The sequence below is a fragment of the Aspergillus flavus genome, chromosome 3 (genome assembly GCF_009017415.1).
Source record: "Aspergillus flavus chromosome 3, complete sequence".
NCBI lineage: Eukaryota > Fungi > Ascomycota > Eurotiomycetes > Eurotiales > Aspergillaceae > Aspergillus > Aspergillus flavus.
Window position 1 is genome coordinate 602,076 of NC_092407.1, and position 14,406 is coordinate 616,481.

General features: G+C 47.2%; 5 protein-coding genes across 5 annotated transcripts; 3 read left to right on the forward strand and 2 right to left on the reverse strand.

Annotated features, from left to right (window-relative positions):
• Positions 1-480: 480 nt before the first annotated feature.
• F9C07_4377 (putative vitamin H transporter) lies at positions 481-2,510 on the reverse strand (the record flags this gene model as incomplete). Its single annotated transcript, XM_071511213.1, has 9 exons — positions 481-638; positions 752-840; positions 902-1,002; positions 1,075-1,248; positions 1,337-1,767; positions 1,824-1,863; positions 1,919-1,985; positions 2,033-2,241; positions 2,322-2,510. 9 exons carry the CDS (start codon positions 2,508-2,510, stop codon positions 481-483), a joined length of 1,458 nt encoding a protein of 485 aa, XP_071364810.1.
• A 684-nt stretch (positions 2,511-3,194) lies between these two features.
• Positions 3,195-4,483, forward strand: F9C07_4378 (putative alpha-ketoglutarate-dependent sulfonate dioxygenase; the record flags this gene model as incomplete). The annotated part of the gene is made up of 5 exons (XM_071511214.1): positions 3,195-3,470; positions 3,556-3,630; positions 3,695-3,762; positions 3,816-4,299; positions 4,355-4,483. The coding sequence occupies 5 exons, from the start codon at positions 3,195-3,197 to the stop codon at positions 4,481-4,483; spliced, it is 1,032 nt and encodes a 343-aa protein (XP_071364811.1).
• A 1,175-nt stretch (positions 4,484-5,658) lies between these two features.
• Positions 5,659-8,454, forward strand: F9C07_2201443 (putative DNA repair helicase rad5,16; the record flags this gene model as incomplete). The annotated part of the gene is made up of 2 exons (XM_071509512.1): positions 5,659-6,552; positions 6,619-8,454. The coding sequence occupies 2 exons, from the start codon at positions 5,659-5,661 to the stop codon at positions 8,452-8,454; spliced, it is 2,730 nt and encodes a 909-aa protein (XP_071364812.1).
• Positions 8,455-9,103: 649 nt separating this feature from the next.
• Positions 9,104-12,003, forward strand: F9C07_4380 (putative ubiquitin-protein ligase; the record flags this gene model as incomplete). Its single annotated transcript, XM_041291597.2, has 2 exons — positions 9,104-9,511; positions 9,568-12,003. The coding sequence occupies 2 exons, from the start codon at positions 9,104-9,106 to the stop codon at positions 12,001-12,003; spliced, it is 2,844 nt and encodes a 947-aa protein (XP_041144060.2).
• A 475-nt stretch (positions 12,004-12,478) lies between these two features.
• On the reverse strand, positions 12,479-13,222 carry F9C07_4381 (uncharacterized protein; the record flags this gene model as incomplete). Its single annotated transcript, XM_041291581.1, has 3 exons — positions 12,479-12,888; positions 12,948-13,086; positions 13,142-13,222. The coding sequence occupies 3 exons, from the start codon at positions 13,220-13,222 to the stop codon at positions 12,479-12,481; spliced, it is 630 nt and encodes a 209-aa protein (XP_041144061.1).
• Between the last annotated feature and the right edge of the window lie 1,184 nt (positions 13,223-14,406).

Sequence of the window (14,406 nt, forward strand, 5' to 3'; positions counted from 1 at the left end):
GCAACTGTAATGAAATGAAATTATGAATTGGTGTATCATCATCCTCCGAGTAGTTACTCTTTTCCGGCTTTTAAACTGTCATAAGCCCGCTCCCATTCCACATTATATAGATATATCTCGTATCCACGGCGTCTGCAACCTTGTCATCTCCAGGCGGCTGAGGGTGCTCATTGATGTTCTCGTCAAATTCAAGCCAAGACCTCACTGGCTCTGCAAGAACGGAAATCGCATACTTGCGGTAGATCAAAGAAATTAGGAAATAATAATAGAAAATGTCACTATACAAGCCGGATATGAAGTCATACTCAAACTTCTGTAGAGCATTCACTATCCATTCATACCATCAAGTGTCCTTTAAAATATCTGTAGCTGATCGCTCACCCTCTTCCAATGGAGCGCCGCTAAGACCATTCTCCAGAATTTCCTTGTGTCTGATCAATCTATAGGTTAGTGACAAAACATCCAACCTCCCAAGGTGATTTAGATATGGACTGCTTGCCTCCTGATGTAAAATTCAATCCCCATCATTGAAACAATACTTCCGGCAGCCCAAGCAGCTGACAATGGAAATCCAATAGGATACCGTGGACTATCTGACGTTCTCCAAATACGAAGTGGAATTGTCGCATGGCCAACGTCTGTTTTTAAAATAATATTAGCAAAGCCTGTTCGTCGTATTTAGTGACAACAATGAAGAAAGAAGAAGAATAATAATAAAAGAAAATCAAGAAATTCCGTAAGCAAAACATACACACAAGCGTAACAGTTAGGGCTACGAGGATTGATCGGACTTCGGGCTCTTTGCGAAGGATCTCCCCGATCCAAGCTAGTAGTGCGTATCTAATAAGAAGTTTTAGCTGAATACAATGCGTAAGCTGGGAGTTAGGAGAGTAGGACATACCCCCATCCACTGGTAGCGAAGGTCATGAAGTAGAAGGCCATGACTGTGGGCGTGGAATCAGGCCAGGCGGATAAGACAGAACAGCAGAGTACTTGCAGCAGCTTTGGTTATGTTAGACAAACCGCGAGTAAAATCCCATTATAGTATATTTATTGGAGTGTGAATCCACTTACCGCTGCACAGACGGCCACTTGCCATCGCCATTGCTTCTTGTCACTCAGATAATTGAGACCGACATTGGTGACGATTGAGATTGCGTATCCGCCCAAGGGGATGAGGTTGACAGTGTAGGTGCTATTCCCATCAATAAGGGTCTTTACAGCCAAGGACGGGATAATGTATCTTACCTATATAGCTGTTCACCGTTGTCATTTTTCAGGCCCTGACACGGATCAGTATTCCACCTTGACACCATCACAACTAATTGGGATATACCTTGAGATACAACAGAAAATATGAGTTGCACCTCTGACTCCATGCATATTGAAGATAGGCAGCGATATAGAGCCAGCTCAATGGGCTTTTCAAAAGAGCACGGATCTTCTTCAGGACAACTTGCCGATTGACAAGTTCGTTCGTCTTAATCCCATAGCTCGCCATGCGGTCCACAGCAATTTTGCGTTCGGTTTTTGTTAACCACAGCGCCCGGGTGATGCTTGGAGAATCGGGGATAATGAATAGGCCAAGCATGCCCCATGCCATCGTTATACAACCTGTGACTATGAACAGCCATTGCCATCCTTGTAGTCCGCCTGCGCCATCCAGGTTCTTGTATAAGGCTGCTTGTAGAATACCGAGGAACATATTACCTGCCGTACCACTGACACCGAAGATTGCCAGACGTGTTCCCAGTTCTTCCGGAGTATCTAGAGCTCTCGTTAGCTTGAAATAAGAGGCAGGAATGCGATATCCGTTGACTTACACCAGTTGAACAGTAGACTAGCAAGACCTGGCCAAGATGTCTGCCTTTTTTAAGTGTCTATACTTTTATCTTAGCAATGGTGAAGTTGTACTTACGGACTCGAAAACCCCCAAAAAGAATCTCAGTGCATATACAGTCCTTGCATTCTTTGCGGCAAATGTGCTGCATTGAGCATTAGCATGCTATAGACAACTTAGAGAGACTCATACGCCAAATTCAATGCACCCCAAATAATTTCACAGGTCGGCAGCCATACAGATGGCCTGATCTTGGTTTGCGTCAGTTGCGACGGCACGATTGCTATAGCGTATCCGATAGAAAAGAATGTCGTGAATTCCACAAGTTCGTTGCCATAAAGGCTGAGGGATTCCTTCATTCCTGAAACGTATGCTTGGGTAGTTGCAGACTGGTCCATGTCCTACAGTTCATCTGGTTAATTTCAATATTTTTCTTATCTTCAAAACAAAACACTTGTCCAGATTACGCCGAGAAACCGACCTTGGTCAAGCCAGAAACAAATGCCCATGTCAACAACAAAAAATCAATTTTAAGGACCACCAAACGCTCTCTGCTCTTGCAGAGTTTCGATAAAATTGGGTTGTCCCATACTCGACTTCTTGTAGCTCGTGAGCTCTCATCATTCGAAGGGCGTTGTTCAATAACCACACTGTTTTTGGTCGTCGCCATCCTTCAGCTGGGCATATAAGCCTTTAGCGTGGTACGTCGTACCCAGTTGGAACTAAATTCCTTCATCGGAGACAAAAAGGTGCTTTGCGCTTGCAGACAGAAGGTTTATATGCTGGAAGGAATCTCTCATTTGTAAATTGCGCGATAGTTATCATCGATGGTCTGCGACATTGGCCTGTAGCCAAGTATTAGATACAAAGTCTGATTGGATCTTCGTAAAAGGCCAAAGATTTAAGATGGCTAAGAATTTTATTTCAAAAAACAATATGCAAGTTCTCTTTTAGTGTGTAAAAGAGTTTGAGTGTATGCAATACAGCATATGTGAATGGGTGTTGATGGTGTATTTCTTGGCTTGAAAGGTATCATCGTGTCATATCATTAAACCATTTGACACATGTTCCAAGATTGTGACCCCAACAGGTAATTTTGTTCGGAGCTCCTCCGGTCTTAGTTTCACCAATTCTCTTAAGAAGCAACAAGGATATGGCTGGGGTCATGGAGAATGGAGGGGTATAATGTTGCTATTCTTGAACTGTCTAGCCTCCATCTGTAGTGGCATCTCAGTATGTGTCCGTCTATAAAACCCGGCCCCCTCCCGATCGGCATAGAATGCAACATCAATCTTTGCTACTGTTATCTAGTAACCAAGTCTGTAATATCAGTATCTAATAGATTTTAGATATCATGCCTAACGACGCTTCTGCCCCTCTCTACCCCGCTTACCTCCCTGTCCGTCCGGAAGGCTTCACTCCAACTCTGAAAGTTCCACTTCAAGATATTCCTGAAGCAGGATGTCGCGCAGATCCCTCCGTACCAGAGATCTATACTAAAGACAGTCAGCTTAAGAGCATAACCCCGCGGATTGGGACGGAAATACGAGGAGTTCAGCTAAGTCAATTAAGTACGGATGGTTTGGATCAACTAGCACTGTTGGCTGCTCAGAGAGGCGTGCTCGTATTTGTATGGATGACCTAAATTTGATCCCTTCAATAATATAGCCCGCCTCTATTCCTATCAGCCGAGTATTGACTGACGACTCGGGCAGAGAGACCAAGATTTTGCCGACATTGGGACAGGCCGACAGCGGGATATCGCAGCTCACTATGGACCCCTCCATCAGGTTCGCCTGTGTTAAGCTTCGTAATGACCGGCAATTTGCATAAACTAATGACCTAGTTGCATAGCACCCGACGATGGGATATCCACAAGGGACTAGTCCTGAGTTCCAGGTCGTGTACGCAGACGAAAAAGTGTATGATAGCCTGCCCTCCGCACTGTATCCCCCGTCAGCTGATTGGTATATAGTGGAAATCTTCGTACTTTGCTTGGAACACGTACAAGCTATGACCTTTGGCACATAGATCAAACATTTACGCCCAACACACCTGGTGTAACATTCTTCTGGGTTCTTGAGACACCTGCGTCTGGCGGCGGGGATACAGCATTCACCTCACTGACAGCTGCCTATCAAGCTCTCTCGCCCACTTTTCGTGAAGGCCTACATCGGCTAAAACTCCTACACACCAGTGCCAGTGTGGGTGAGGTTGCGCGTATTGGGCAGGAAAGAGCGCTGAAGGATGCAGTACAAACGGAACATCCGCTTGTTATTGGACACCCGGTCACCCATGATCCTGTGTTATTTGTGAACCCAGCTATTGCCAGACAAGTGGTTGGTTATAAGCCCGAGGAGTCGGAAAACCTGCTATCGTTTCTGCACAATCATATTCGGTCATTGGATTTCAGCTGCCGGGTTTCATGGGAAAAGGGAACTGTTGTCGTATGGGATCAAGTGTGTCTCGTATCTTCATGTTTTAGCTTGAAGACTATGCTAACTTGTGCATCAGAGAGCAGTTGCACACTCAGCTGTGCCAGACTTCGAGGATGGTGACCGCCGACATATGGTTAGAATCATCGCATATGGCAGTCAGCCCCAGGCGGTTTCCGTGCATAAACCGTCTAAGAATGCCTCTTAGTTTTATATATGTCGAGTCTACTCCAAGATGAGAATTTACCAAGAAACGAGGTGAAAAATCCATTCAAACATTTGAAAAATCCGACAATGTCTTACAGCGGACTGTTCCTATCTTTGTTCTCTGTTCTCTCAGCTGCTCAATTACTCAATCTTTTAATATCTGTTCTAATAACTTACAACCTCACTTTGCCTACCACCACAAGTCATCACTTGCTAATATCTTCCACTCATACCCCTTACTATTCTTTGTATAACATACATCTCTAGATTGACTCGGTGGTAGCCTGTGATCTCTCACTTTTCTCTTCTCTTTCGCTAGTTCATCCTCACTTCATCACCTTACACTAATTTTATGCTCAACCACTCTTCAATAATAACTAATCTTTCAGCTATTCTATGAATTTCAGTTCTCATAGACACCATCCTCTTACTCTACCTGACCACAACTTTTCCAAGTCCCTTCCTTCGCCTCCTTCTTCAATCATGCATTGCTATTACCATAATCTCACCTGTCACCACATTCACCTGTGATCTTATATCTCTACACTTATCATTCCATAGAATCCATGCACATGTGACATTTAAGGCCTCAAATTCCAGCACGCCGGCTTGATTCTATTGATACTCTCCCCTAGCTACTCGATCACCTTTCCAATGCCGTGACTACTGTTCCCATCAAATGCTCGCATCTATCCTTTCTTACTATCCTGAACTACACCTACACTTACTAGCGAGTATCCGCTAGATTCGAAATTACACCACGATGCCTGACCCGGATTCTGACCATGATCTTGGTCATGCCGGGAATGGTAAGACTCCCCGAGAAAGGGCGTTCATAACCTTTTCATATGCTAACAAAAGGTAGACAAACATGACGGACCCCCCAGAAAGCTCACCCCAAGAAGAGGAAAGAAAGAACTCCAAAGAATCCTCAAGCTTGAGACCGATAGTGAATGGCTCGAGTGGCTAAAAAGTGCACTAGTTGCCCCCTGGTGGAAAGAACTACACAGCGACTGTTTATCCAAGCCAAAATCAGGAAAGCCCGCCAGAGTCAGTCAGAAAGTGATTTTAGAAAGACTGACTCGCGGGGAGGCAAACGGAAAAACAAGATATAGCGCGCGATTTCCTGAAAAAGATGATTGGGATCTTGCTGATCATCTAGCACGCTTTGTGTATATGGTTAAGACCGAGAATTACAGGTCCAATCAGGGCGTTTTCTTCAGGAAGAACTTTCCCGAGCCATTCATGGAAGCCATTGTCTGGGCTCTTCTGAACTACATGAGGAGCACTGATGGAAGCTCTATATTAGGCAAGCGTCCATGCTCTGAGGAGTCCAAAGAAGAGCCACTGTTTTGCGTGGACTTGGAAGCAGACGAGCAGGACTCAGATCAGCCAAGTGTCGGAGAGCCTGAGCCGATAGATCTTACGATTGAGAAATGGCGCGAGGAGATGATTCATCCAAGAGAGCGGATTATCTTGACCAGATATTCTCCGAATTTCAATCCACAGGAAAAATATTGGCAGTTCCAACTTATATCGGAGGCCCTTAAGAAGGCTGAAATGGCTTCTGTCGATGGACAGATTGAAAATCTAGGGGATTTGTCAACCGAGCAGAACATCGCTTGGGAACCTACTTTGGGCCATTCCGTTGATGGTTTAGATCCTTCAGTGAACAGCCAAATTGATCATTTTGACCCAATGAAAATAGCCGCCACGGCAGATCTAGAAGCAAGTATAGCTGCAGAGATTGACGCGAGTGACTTTGAGTCCTCCATGTTGATCATTCCAACCGAAGAATCATTGGAGCGATTTGAAAAACATCGAAAGATCCTGGACAATCTTGAATATCAGATAAACAATCACGAAGAGGCCTGTCAGATTCTCAAAATCGCAAATCCTAGAGCACCGCGGATGAGATCTATGAACCGATCAGTCGCTCTGAAGTTCTGGCAACCGGTTGCCGTAGCCCGTTTGCTTGATATTCGTTCAAATACTAAGGTTCGAGGTGCTATCCTCGGTGATTCTGTGGGGCTAGGAAAGACGTGGGTGGCCATTGCCGTAATGCTTAAGGTCTGCATTGCCTCAAACCTGTTCACTAAATAAGCTAATCAAGGAAAAACTAACCATATGATATAGATATGGGAAGATTATAACCAATCTGTGAAAAAGGCAATAGGCGAAGGAAATGAACCACCGCCAGGTAAACCATTCCTGGTCGTCATGCCTCCATCACTTATCATGCAATGGTGTGCAGAGATCACTCGAGTCACAGACAAATTGCAAGTTGTGTTGTACTATGGCAGTAAGACATCCAAAGAGGGCATACGTCCAGTGAAGACCATACTGCACAAGGAACATGAGCTGTTTGATGGTTCACCAGCCAATGGTCGAAAAGTAGTTATTACCTCCTATCAGACATTCAGCAACCGCCATGGGTCCGCCGCCGCAAAAGCATGGTGTAGAAGAACGCATCAGGTTTATATGGAGGATATACCAACTCCACCAAATGGTTTTCCGCACCTCCTTGACGGTTGTTTTTCAGATGTGATTGTTGATGAGGGGCATACACTTCGAAATTCGGACACCTCACAGTCCAGGGCAGTCCACTGGTTGAAGGCGAGCTTCTATCTACTATTGACTGCCACCCCCATTTACAACTCTCGTGAAGACGTGCGCGGATATATTCCACTACTGTTTCGTCCACCCTCTCAAGGGGATATGCATATGTTGAAGGAGTTAGGGGGAGAAATTTTCAAATTGCCCCCTGAGGACCCTGCGAGAAACGTTTGCTGCACGAAAATGGCAGTGGAAGAGTACATTCTTGACAATAACGTGCCACCAATGGTGGCAGGGGAGCGCTTACGTGTCATATTTGGCCAGATCATGGTTAGGAGAACGTTATCATCTCGTATGGAGTCATTCGGTTCAAGGATGATAGGAAGCGATATACCGCCAACCCATCGCAGAGTTTGCACTACAGTATACAGTCGAAAAGAACACGATATGTATACTAGGCTTTCTGCTATTCATTATGATGGGCTATTCATGGAAGATCCGAGGGATCCGACCAAAATAGTTTGGAACATGGCCAAACTCCGCAAACTTTGTCTTTTGACCTCATGGCTAGGTTTCGATCATCTCGAGCATGCGCTCCACGCGCCCAAGATACCTAAAGCCTGCAAGGATCTGAAACAAGGGACTTTAGGAGCCGTCTTCGCACGAACCATAGTGGAGGAAATGAAGCCTCAATTCCAAGAGTCTATCTACCAGAGCATCGAAACGATAGTAGAAACGCGGAGAACCTGGGTTCTCGAGTTTCTCCTAAAGGGTTCGCCCAAGATGCGGGCTATGCTTCCCGTCCTGCGTGATCAGGTAATTGTTCATGGCGAAAAAGCAATGGTATGGACCCAGTTCCCCGCTGAACAGATCTATGTTGCAGCAATTCTTAAAGAGGCCAATATTGATGCGGAGGTTTTCCATGCAGGACTGACTCGTGATGAGAGGATGAAACTTGTCGAGCGGTTTACACAGAAGCATGACGAATGCATGGTATTGATATGTGCATATAATGTCAATGCTGCTGGCATGAATCTACAAAATCTCTGCCGCAACGTTCATATCCTCACAATGAGCTTGTCCAAGTCAGTTGTTAACCAGGCTATTGGAAGAGTAAGTCGACTTGGCCAAGAGCGTATGACGTTCGTCTATGAGTATCGCCTTCGGTCCTCCTTTGACGAAGACCTTGTTTCCCGCAGTGAGCGAAAAGCCCTCCCAGGTTTAGTCGCAGACCTCGGTGAGGGTTTCAGTTTCCCTTCAATCTCAGAAGGTGAAGAGGGTCTAACCAACCGATGGGTACTGCGAGCTGGAGAGTTATATCAACTTGCACCTGGCGAGCTTATAAGAAAGGAGGACATCACAGAGAGTAGGCCTATTCTCGAGGAGTTAATGAGGTCTATGGAAGACACCATTTAGTTTATGAGTTTTCTATAATTTTTCTTTCTTTTATCGTTTGTGATGATACTGGCACCATTGAGAAAAGCTAACAAACCTCGCGTGCACCCCACAAGTATTGTCCAAAAGAATAATTCTAATTGATGGGGTGGTGGAGCTAAAGAAATTCTGGAGTCAGGCTTTCAGAGTGCCAAAGGTCCGCCCTGGAGTTTTAGAGATATTACCTAGTCGATCCGCTGCGAATTAAGTATTTTTGTGTATTTTAATGAAATCGTCTCTTCAAGCGAGATGAATATCGAACTATAGAAACCCTCCTTGTCTAATATACTATAGTACTTGTATTAGTAGTCTTGGCGTTGGTCAACTGCACCGAGGCACGTGCGGAACCAGCGGATTCTCCCAGGTTGGATTAGCGCCGGATTTAGGGAGTTGACAACAACTAAAGGGAACTGCGACCTATCTTCAATACTTCCGCTGACATCGAGGCTCATGTTCTAGGACATGATGCACTCAGAATTTCCGTCATTCTGATACCATTATACTCATCCCACTGAGGTGATCTCATCCTACCGCGAACTGTTGATCTCGCCGCGAATGTCTTGTACTTGACGCCTGAACTTCAGATCTAGCCCAGCAGGCCGGCAAGTGCCGTCCAACCAAGCAGTCAGCCATGTCTGTCTTGCAAGGGACTATGAATGTACCTATGACTACATCCACTGCACAAGCTCTTAATACAACGATCCCGGCCGCCGCTACCTCTGCACTATCCTCTTCTGCGCGCGAACTGCTCGCCGCCCCGTTCCGTCGTTTCTCCGCACTCTCGTCGCATGTCAACCGGCTGGTGGGGTTACCGAGTATGGCAACATATTTGCGAGGCTCAGAATTGGCAGGACCAGCAGGGGGTGCAGTGGTAGAAGCGACACAGACAGCGGCAGAGGCCGCCAGGGAAGGCGTCGTTGAAGCCGCCGCGCAGGCCGACTCAAGTTACCATCTGACCGACATCTTCCAGGCTGTTATTAAGTTCAGTGGGTTCTTTTCCTACTTGACTAGTCGATGGTCTTTGGCTTGCTTCACTGTGGTAAAGTTCTACCTGCCAGATAGTTTTCATGGTCATCTTGCCCTAATAGATCAAAGGCCCTTGTTCTGAACAGGATCACCATATATGCGTCTACCCGGCGACACCTCCATCTTGATTGGAGCCGGCGACTAGCTTTACGAATTATACCGATCCTTCTTTTTATATCTCAGATTCACTCCCTACTCCGCACAATCCGTTGCCAGACGTCGACCGAGTACTCGCTCATTCGATACGGCACTCCCGGGAAACGTTTGTTGTTTGATCATGCTGGGGGCGGAGGGTTTCTGTATTCACTCGGCTCCACACTTTTACCATGGGAGACCGATGAGCAATCTTGCAGTGCAATGAACATGGGCCGGCCCGCTAGTTCCTCGGATATTTCCTACGGATCGTTTGTGCTTCTCTGGCCAGTGTTCCTCCGGCTGTGCCTAAGCCACTTTGTTGAAACACTTTCGTGCGCGCTACAGGGAAGAGCAGTGGTTACAGAAGCTGGGATGTCTATTTTCGAGCATTCTCTTGCATTTGCCGAGGCGGAGTCTACAATTAGTCAAACGCTTGGGCTAGGACTGTTTGGTCTACCCAAGCAAAGTGCTAGCAAAGATGACTTAGGAGAAAGCGCCCAATCCACCCTTCATCTACTTAGTAGGACTCAAGTTCTCGAGCGGATGAATGTGACCCCAGAGCTACTTCTGATCGCTTTGATATCATGTTGCAATAGCCTCACTTCAAACGTCCTAGATGTGTTTGGTAAACAGAGCCGGTACCGGTTGTTCAACACGGCATTCTGGGGCCTTTGCTTCATGTCTACCATGGCGTGGGGCTTGGTGAAAGGCTCGTCTGTGGGAAGTGAGAATGTGGTCTTAAAATTTCCCACAGTTTGCATCGTGGGATTCGTACCACATCTGCTAATTCTATCGGGCATTATCACATGCGCTGTGATCTATATGCTTGCTCTCCTCATCACAGCTTTCTCCCTTCCTGTCGATACTCCTCAGCCGTTGTCGCTTCGGGAAAGATTCACACTGGCACATGAGAATATGCAGGGCGCTACCCAGTTTCACAATATTCGATTCAATAGACACGAAGACTTCTATACCACCCTGTTGAGAATTGGATATACCGCCCTGACTGCGGCCAGCGAGGCGGTGTTTCTGAACGAAGGCAAAGGAGTTGTTGCTCGGAGTATGACATGGCTAGAAGAAGATAGGTTAGCGGAGATCGAATGGTCACGACAAAGGCGATCTCTTCGGGACCCCGTCAGCCATACGAGTGACATTCCTTTCGGAGGTGGCGAATCTGTGGACTTCGATATACCGGAAGCGCCTTCCGATTGGGAAAGTGGATATGGCCGGGAAAAGAAGATCGAGAAGCCCAAGAATGGATCAAGATCCCTGCGAACTCAGACAGACCCGGGTGGTGTAGGGGCCTTCCGAGGCATGGTCCGATGGTACCATGGCTTTGCTTTCTTCCGTGGAATTTTCTATCTCCTCCTTAGATGGACCGCTTATGGCTTGGACAAGCTGTTGAGCAAGATTGGAATTAGTGCCCGACCGCAATGGCTGAAAACTATAGTAAGATCGCGTAAGAGTCGACCCCAAGAACTGAAGAACAAACAAACGGAGTCCCTCGATTTCTGGATCTTGACGGATACTGGCGAGTTGGTGCTACCGGCGGATCACGAGTTTGACGTAGAAACAGAAATGAGGAAGCGGGAACGATCAGGGGCAACGCTTTGGGAGCAGTCGGATGAGCAGCGACTCGATGACAAGCTCTACGGCTGGTGGAAGGCTGGAGGCTCATGGGGTGACCGCGACTTGAGCTCAGACTACTCACCACCCGAAAACGATATTGATGACACGACCAGTGTCGTCTCAATGTCTACGACCGCAGACTCCGAATGGGAGGATGAATCGGACGGTCGCCGTACACCCACCCGCGATAACCCTTTCCCTTCAGGTTTCTCTCGCGAAAGCACTACCGTACAAGAATCGATGGTGGATATTAGCTCTTTCGCGCGCTTGCTCGATCCGCGTGATCAGGAAAGCAGGCAGGAAGCACGCATCCTAGCTGCCCATCTTGCTGCCGGTCAAGAGGGCCGAATACTGACTCGACGTCGCTTTCAGCAACAGATAGAGCATGAAAGGGCACAGGTATTACTGTCATCTCGATTGTCTCAGGAAATAAGATCCGAAAAACGAAAGCCTACCATGGAAGAGGAGAGCGAGATACTTGAAAAACTTATCCTCTCCCGACGCTCAAGCGCTTCTGTCCGTGCTGACGAGCAGTCCTGGGAATCTGGCGCCTCCGGATTGGGACCAAGCGGGCCACCGTGTGTTATCTGCCAGACAAACCCACGTTCAGTCATTACATGGCCATGCCGATGCCTCTGCGTTTGCGAAGAGTGTAGGGTGAGCCTTGCAATGAACAATTTTGGTAGTTGTGTGACTTGCCGCCAGGACGTTGGGGGATTCGTGCGGCTGTGGGTACCATAGAATTCCTTTCTTCCAATTCAATTCTACTACTTTTTTAATGTTCTTCTACGACGGCGTTACCCTGATGGACATACCATTGCATATATTACTACACCATCATCATCATCATATCACCACTTATCTTCGTTCTCGTTTTAGTTTTCATATAAAATGTACTCTCCTTACATACCCGATGATAAGCAAAAGGATCAGTACTACTGCATATCATCCAACGTGATTTAATATTTGACCAAACCTGTTTATTAACAAAGGTAGGTAGAAAGTAAGCTAGGGAGCAACAAAAGCAAACAATTCCAACAATCACGAACCAAAAGGCCAGACAGAAGGTAAAAACAAGCAAAGCAATCATTAAAATTATATTATTACAAACCCCAAGCCTAAGTCATCATACTATCATTCAATATCAGCAGGGACGACAATCATGGAGAGACGTACCCCTTCCACCGAAGAGTAAACATCGAGTCCCACTAAGGAATCAAAGGTGGTAATACGCAGCCACAGCAGCGATAGCCACACCGGCCAAGCCCCCGGTAACTTGTGCTGCTCCATTTGTCTTAAGAGGAGGGGTAGCTGAGCTGCTTGCTCTGCCCGAAGAGGAAGCACCACCTGCACCTCCGCCAGCACCACCAGTGTGAGTGGATGCTCCTGGAGAAGAAGAGACATGGGATGAGCTAAGTGCCGAAGACGAGGGCTTGGGGCTGGAGGATGCATGAGAGGAGACGGTGGGGATGGTCATGGAGCCTGTGGGTGATGCCCTTGTTCCTGTGCCTGTTGCCGTTGCCGTTGTGGTTGTGGTTGACTGGGGGGTAGTTGAGGCTCCTGGGTTAGGCACGCTGATGGGATGGCCAGCTGAGGAGCATGCGGAGACGACGATATTAGAGACGGCTTTGTGTGGTGATTAGCCTATTAGTTCCAGGAGTAGTCCGGGGGGGATGGAGACGTACAAGATTGCTCGGCGAGAGGACAGGCTTGTGCAACACATGGACTGACTTTGGGGACGAGCTCGGGCTTCTGGCAGTGGCACGCGAAATCGGTTAAGGATGGGCATCCATCGCCTTGCAGAGCGTTGACGAGACATGACGCCTGTAGGATTGGTTAGTGTTGTTCGGTGGTTGTGAAGGGGAGTGGTGGACTTTACTGCGCAGGGTGGGATATTGGGGAGGGTTTGGGCAGCGGCCAGACTGGCAAACAGGATGATCATATGGTGGATGAGCTGCATATTGGTAGCTTAGATGCTTCTGTGAAAAGAATAGAAGGGAAGTTGGAGTGATATCGAAACGAGTGTCGAGATGTAACGAGCGGTGGCGACGACGGAGTTATATCTCTCGGGAGAAATGAGCGTCTTTTTATAAGCCATGAGGGGAACGTTTCACCAGATTCAGGGAATTGCATCACATGTTTATTAACGTTAAGATTAGAGCTTGTTTGATTACAAGCTTCTATGGTCAGGACGGTGCGATTCTTCTGGTTGGGGGAAGTCTATCCAATCGTTCCTGGACCGTCGCGCCATGTGACATGCAACCTGAACCATACCTCAGTTCATTCTCTGGTACACCTGGGGAGTAAGACCTCCTTTGGTGCGGTTGGCGTCGCCCCAATACGTACTCCGTACACCCTGGGGATAATCAAGGTACGGCACAGGGACGTAAGCAACGCTAATTATGATGCCTTTTTGACCTATTGACTTCACTATTGCAGAAGGCATACGTAGGCTCGGACCAGGGTGCTCTGTACCTATACGCTGGAGTGTCATTTGGATGAGGTGCTAGGATTGCGAAGCTACTAGGATGAGAGCGGGCTTGTACAGATCACTGGCCATGTTATTGGTGAGCACCGTGCAAACAATTTCGATACCTGGCTAGTTGAAAGGCAAGAAGTCTGTAAAGCTGTCGATATCAAAAGCCTGAAGTAGGACTACTGCCATGGGTAGTAAACACTTTTAGGGCTAGAAACGTAACCAAGCACTTACTAGCTCGTATGGAGACTCGATCTGACTGGACCACATATTTAGCACTCTGGCTAGTAGATTGCAATTTCACTCCTGCTACCACTCATGTGCTATAAGGACAAAGGTAAGATATGGCGAAGCCATCGGGGCATGGGTCAATGTGTCACAGGTGGCGAATCAAAACAGCCTATACCGAGAACACAAAGTCCAGTGAGACGGCTCCGGGACTTTGCTGATAGGTTTCTACCAACCCGTAAAGTAAGACATCTACTAGGATCTTGTGCAATGGGGCCTGGCCGAGAACAAAGCAAGTGTAACATAGGCGAGTTACTGTCTGTTCGCGTGTGGCTGTCGTCAAAGAGGGTTCTTTGTGGTGGAGTATTCTGTCTTTGTCTCCCCGTTTGTGAAATTTAGGGACTCGCCAATGGGACAACTTCCAGTATTGCTAGCCCGTA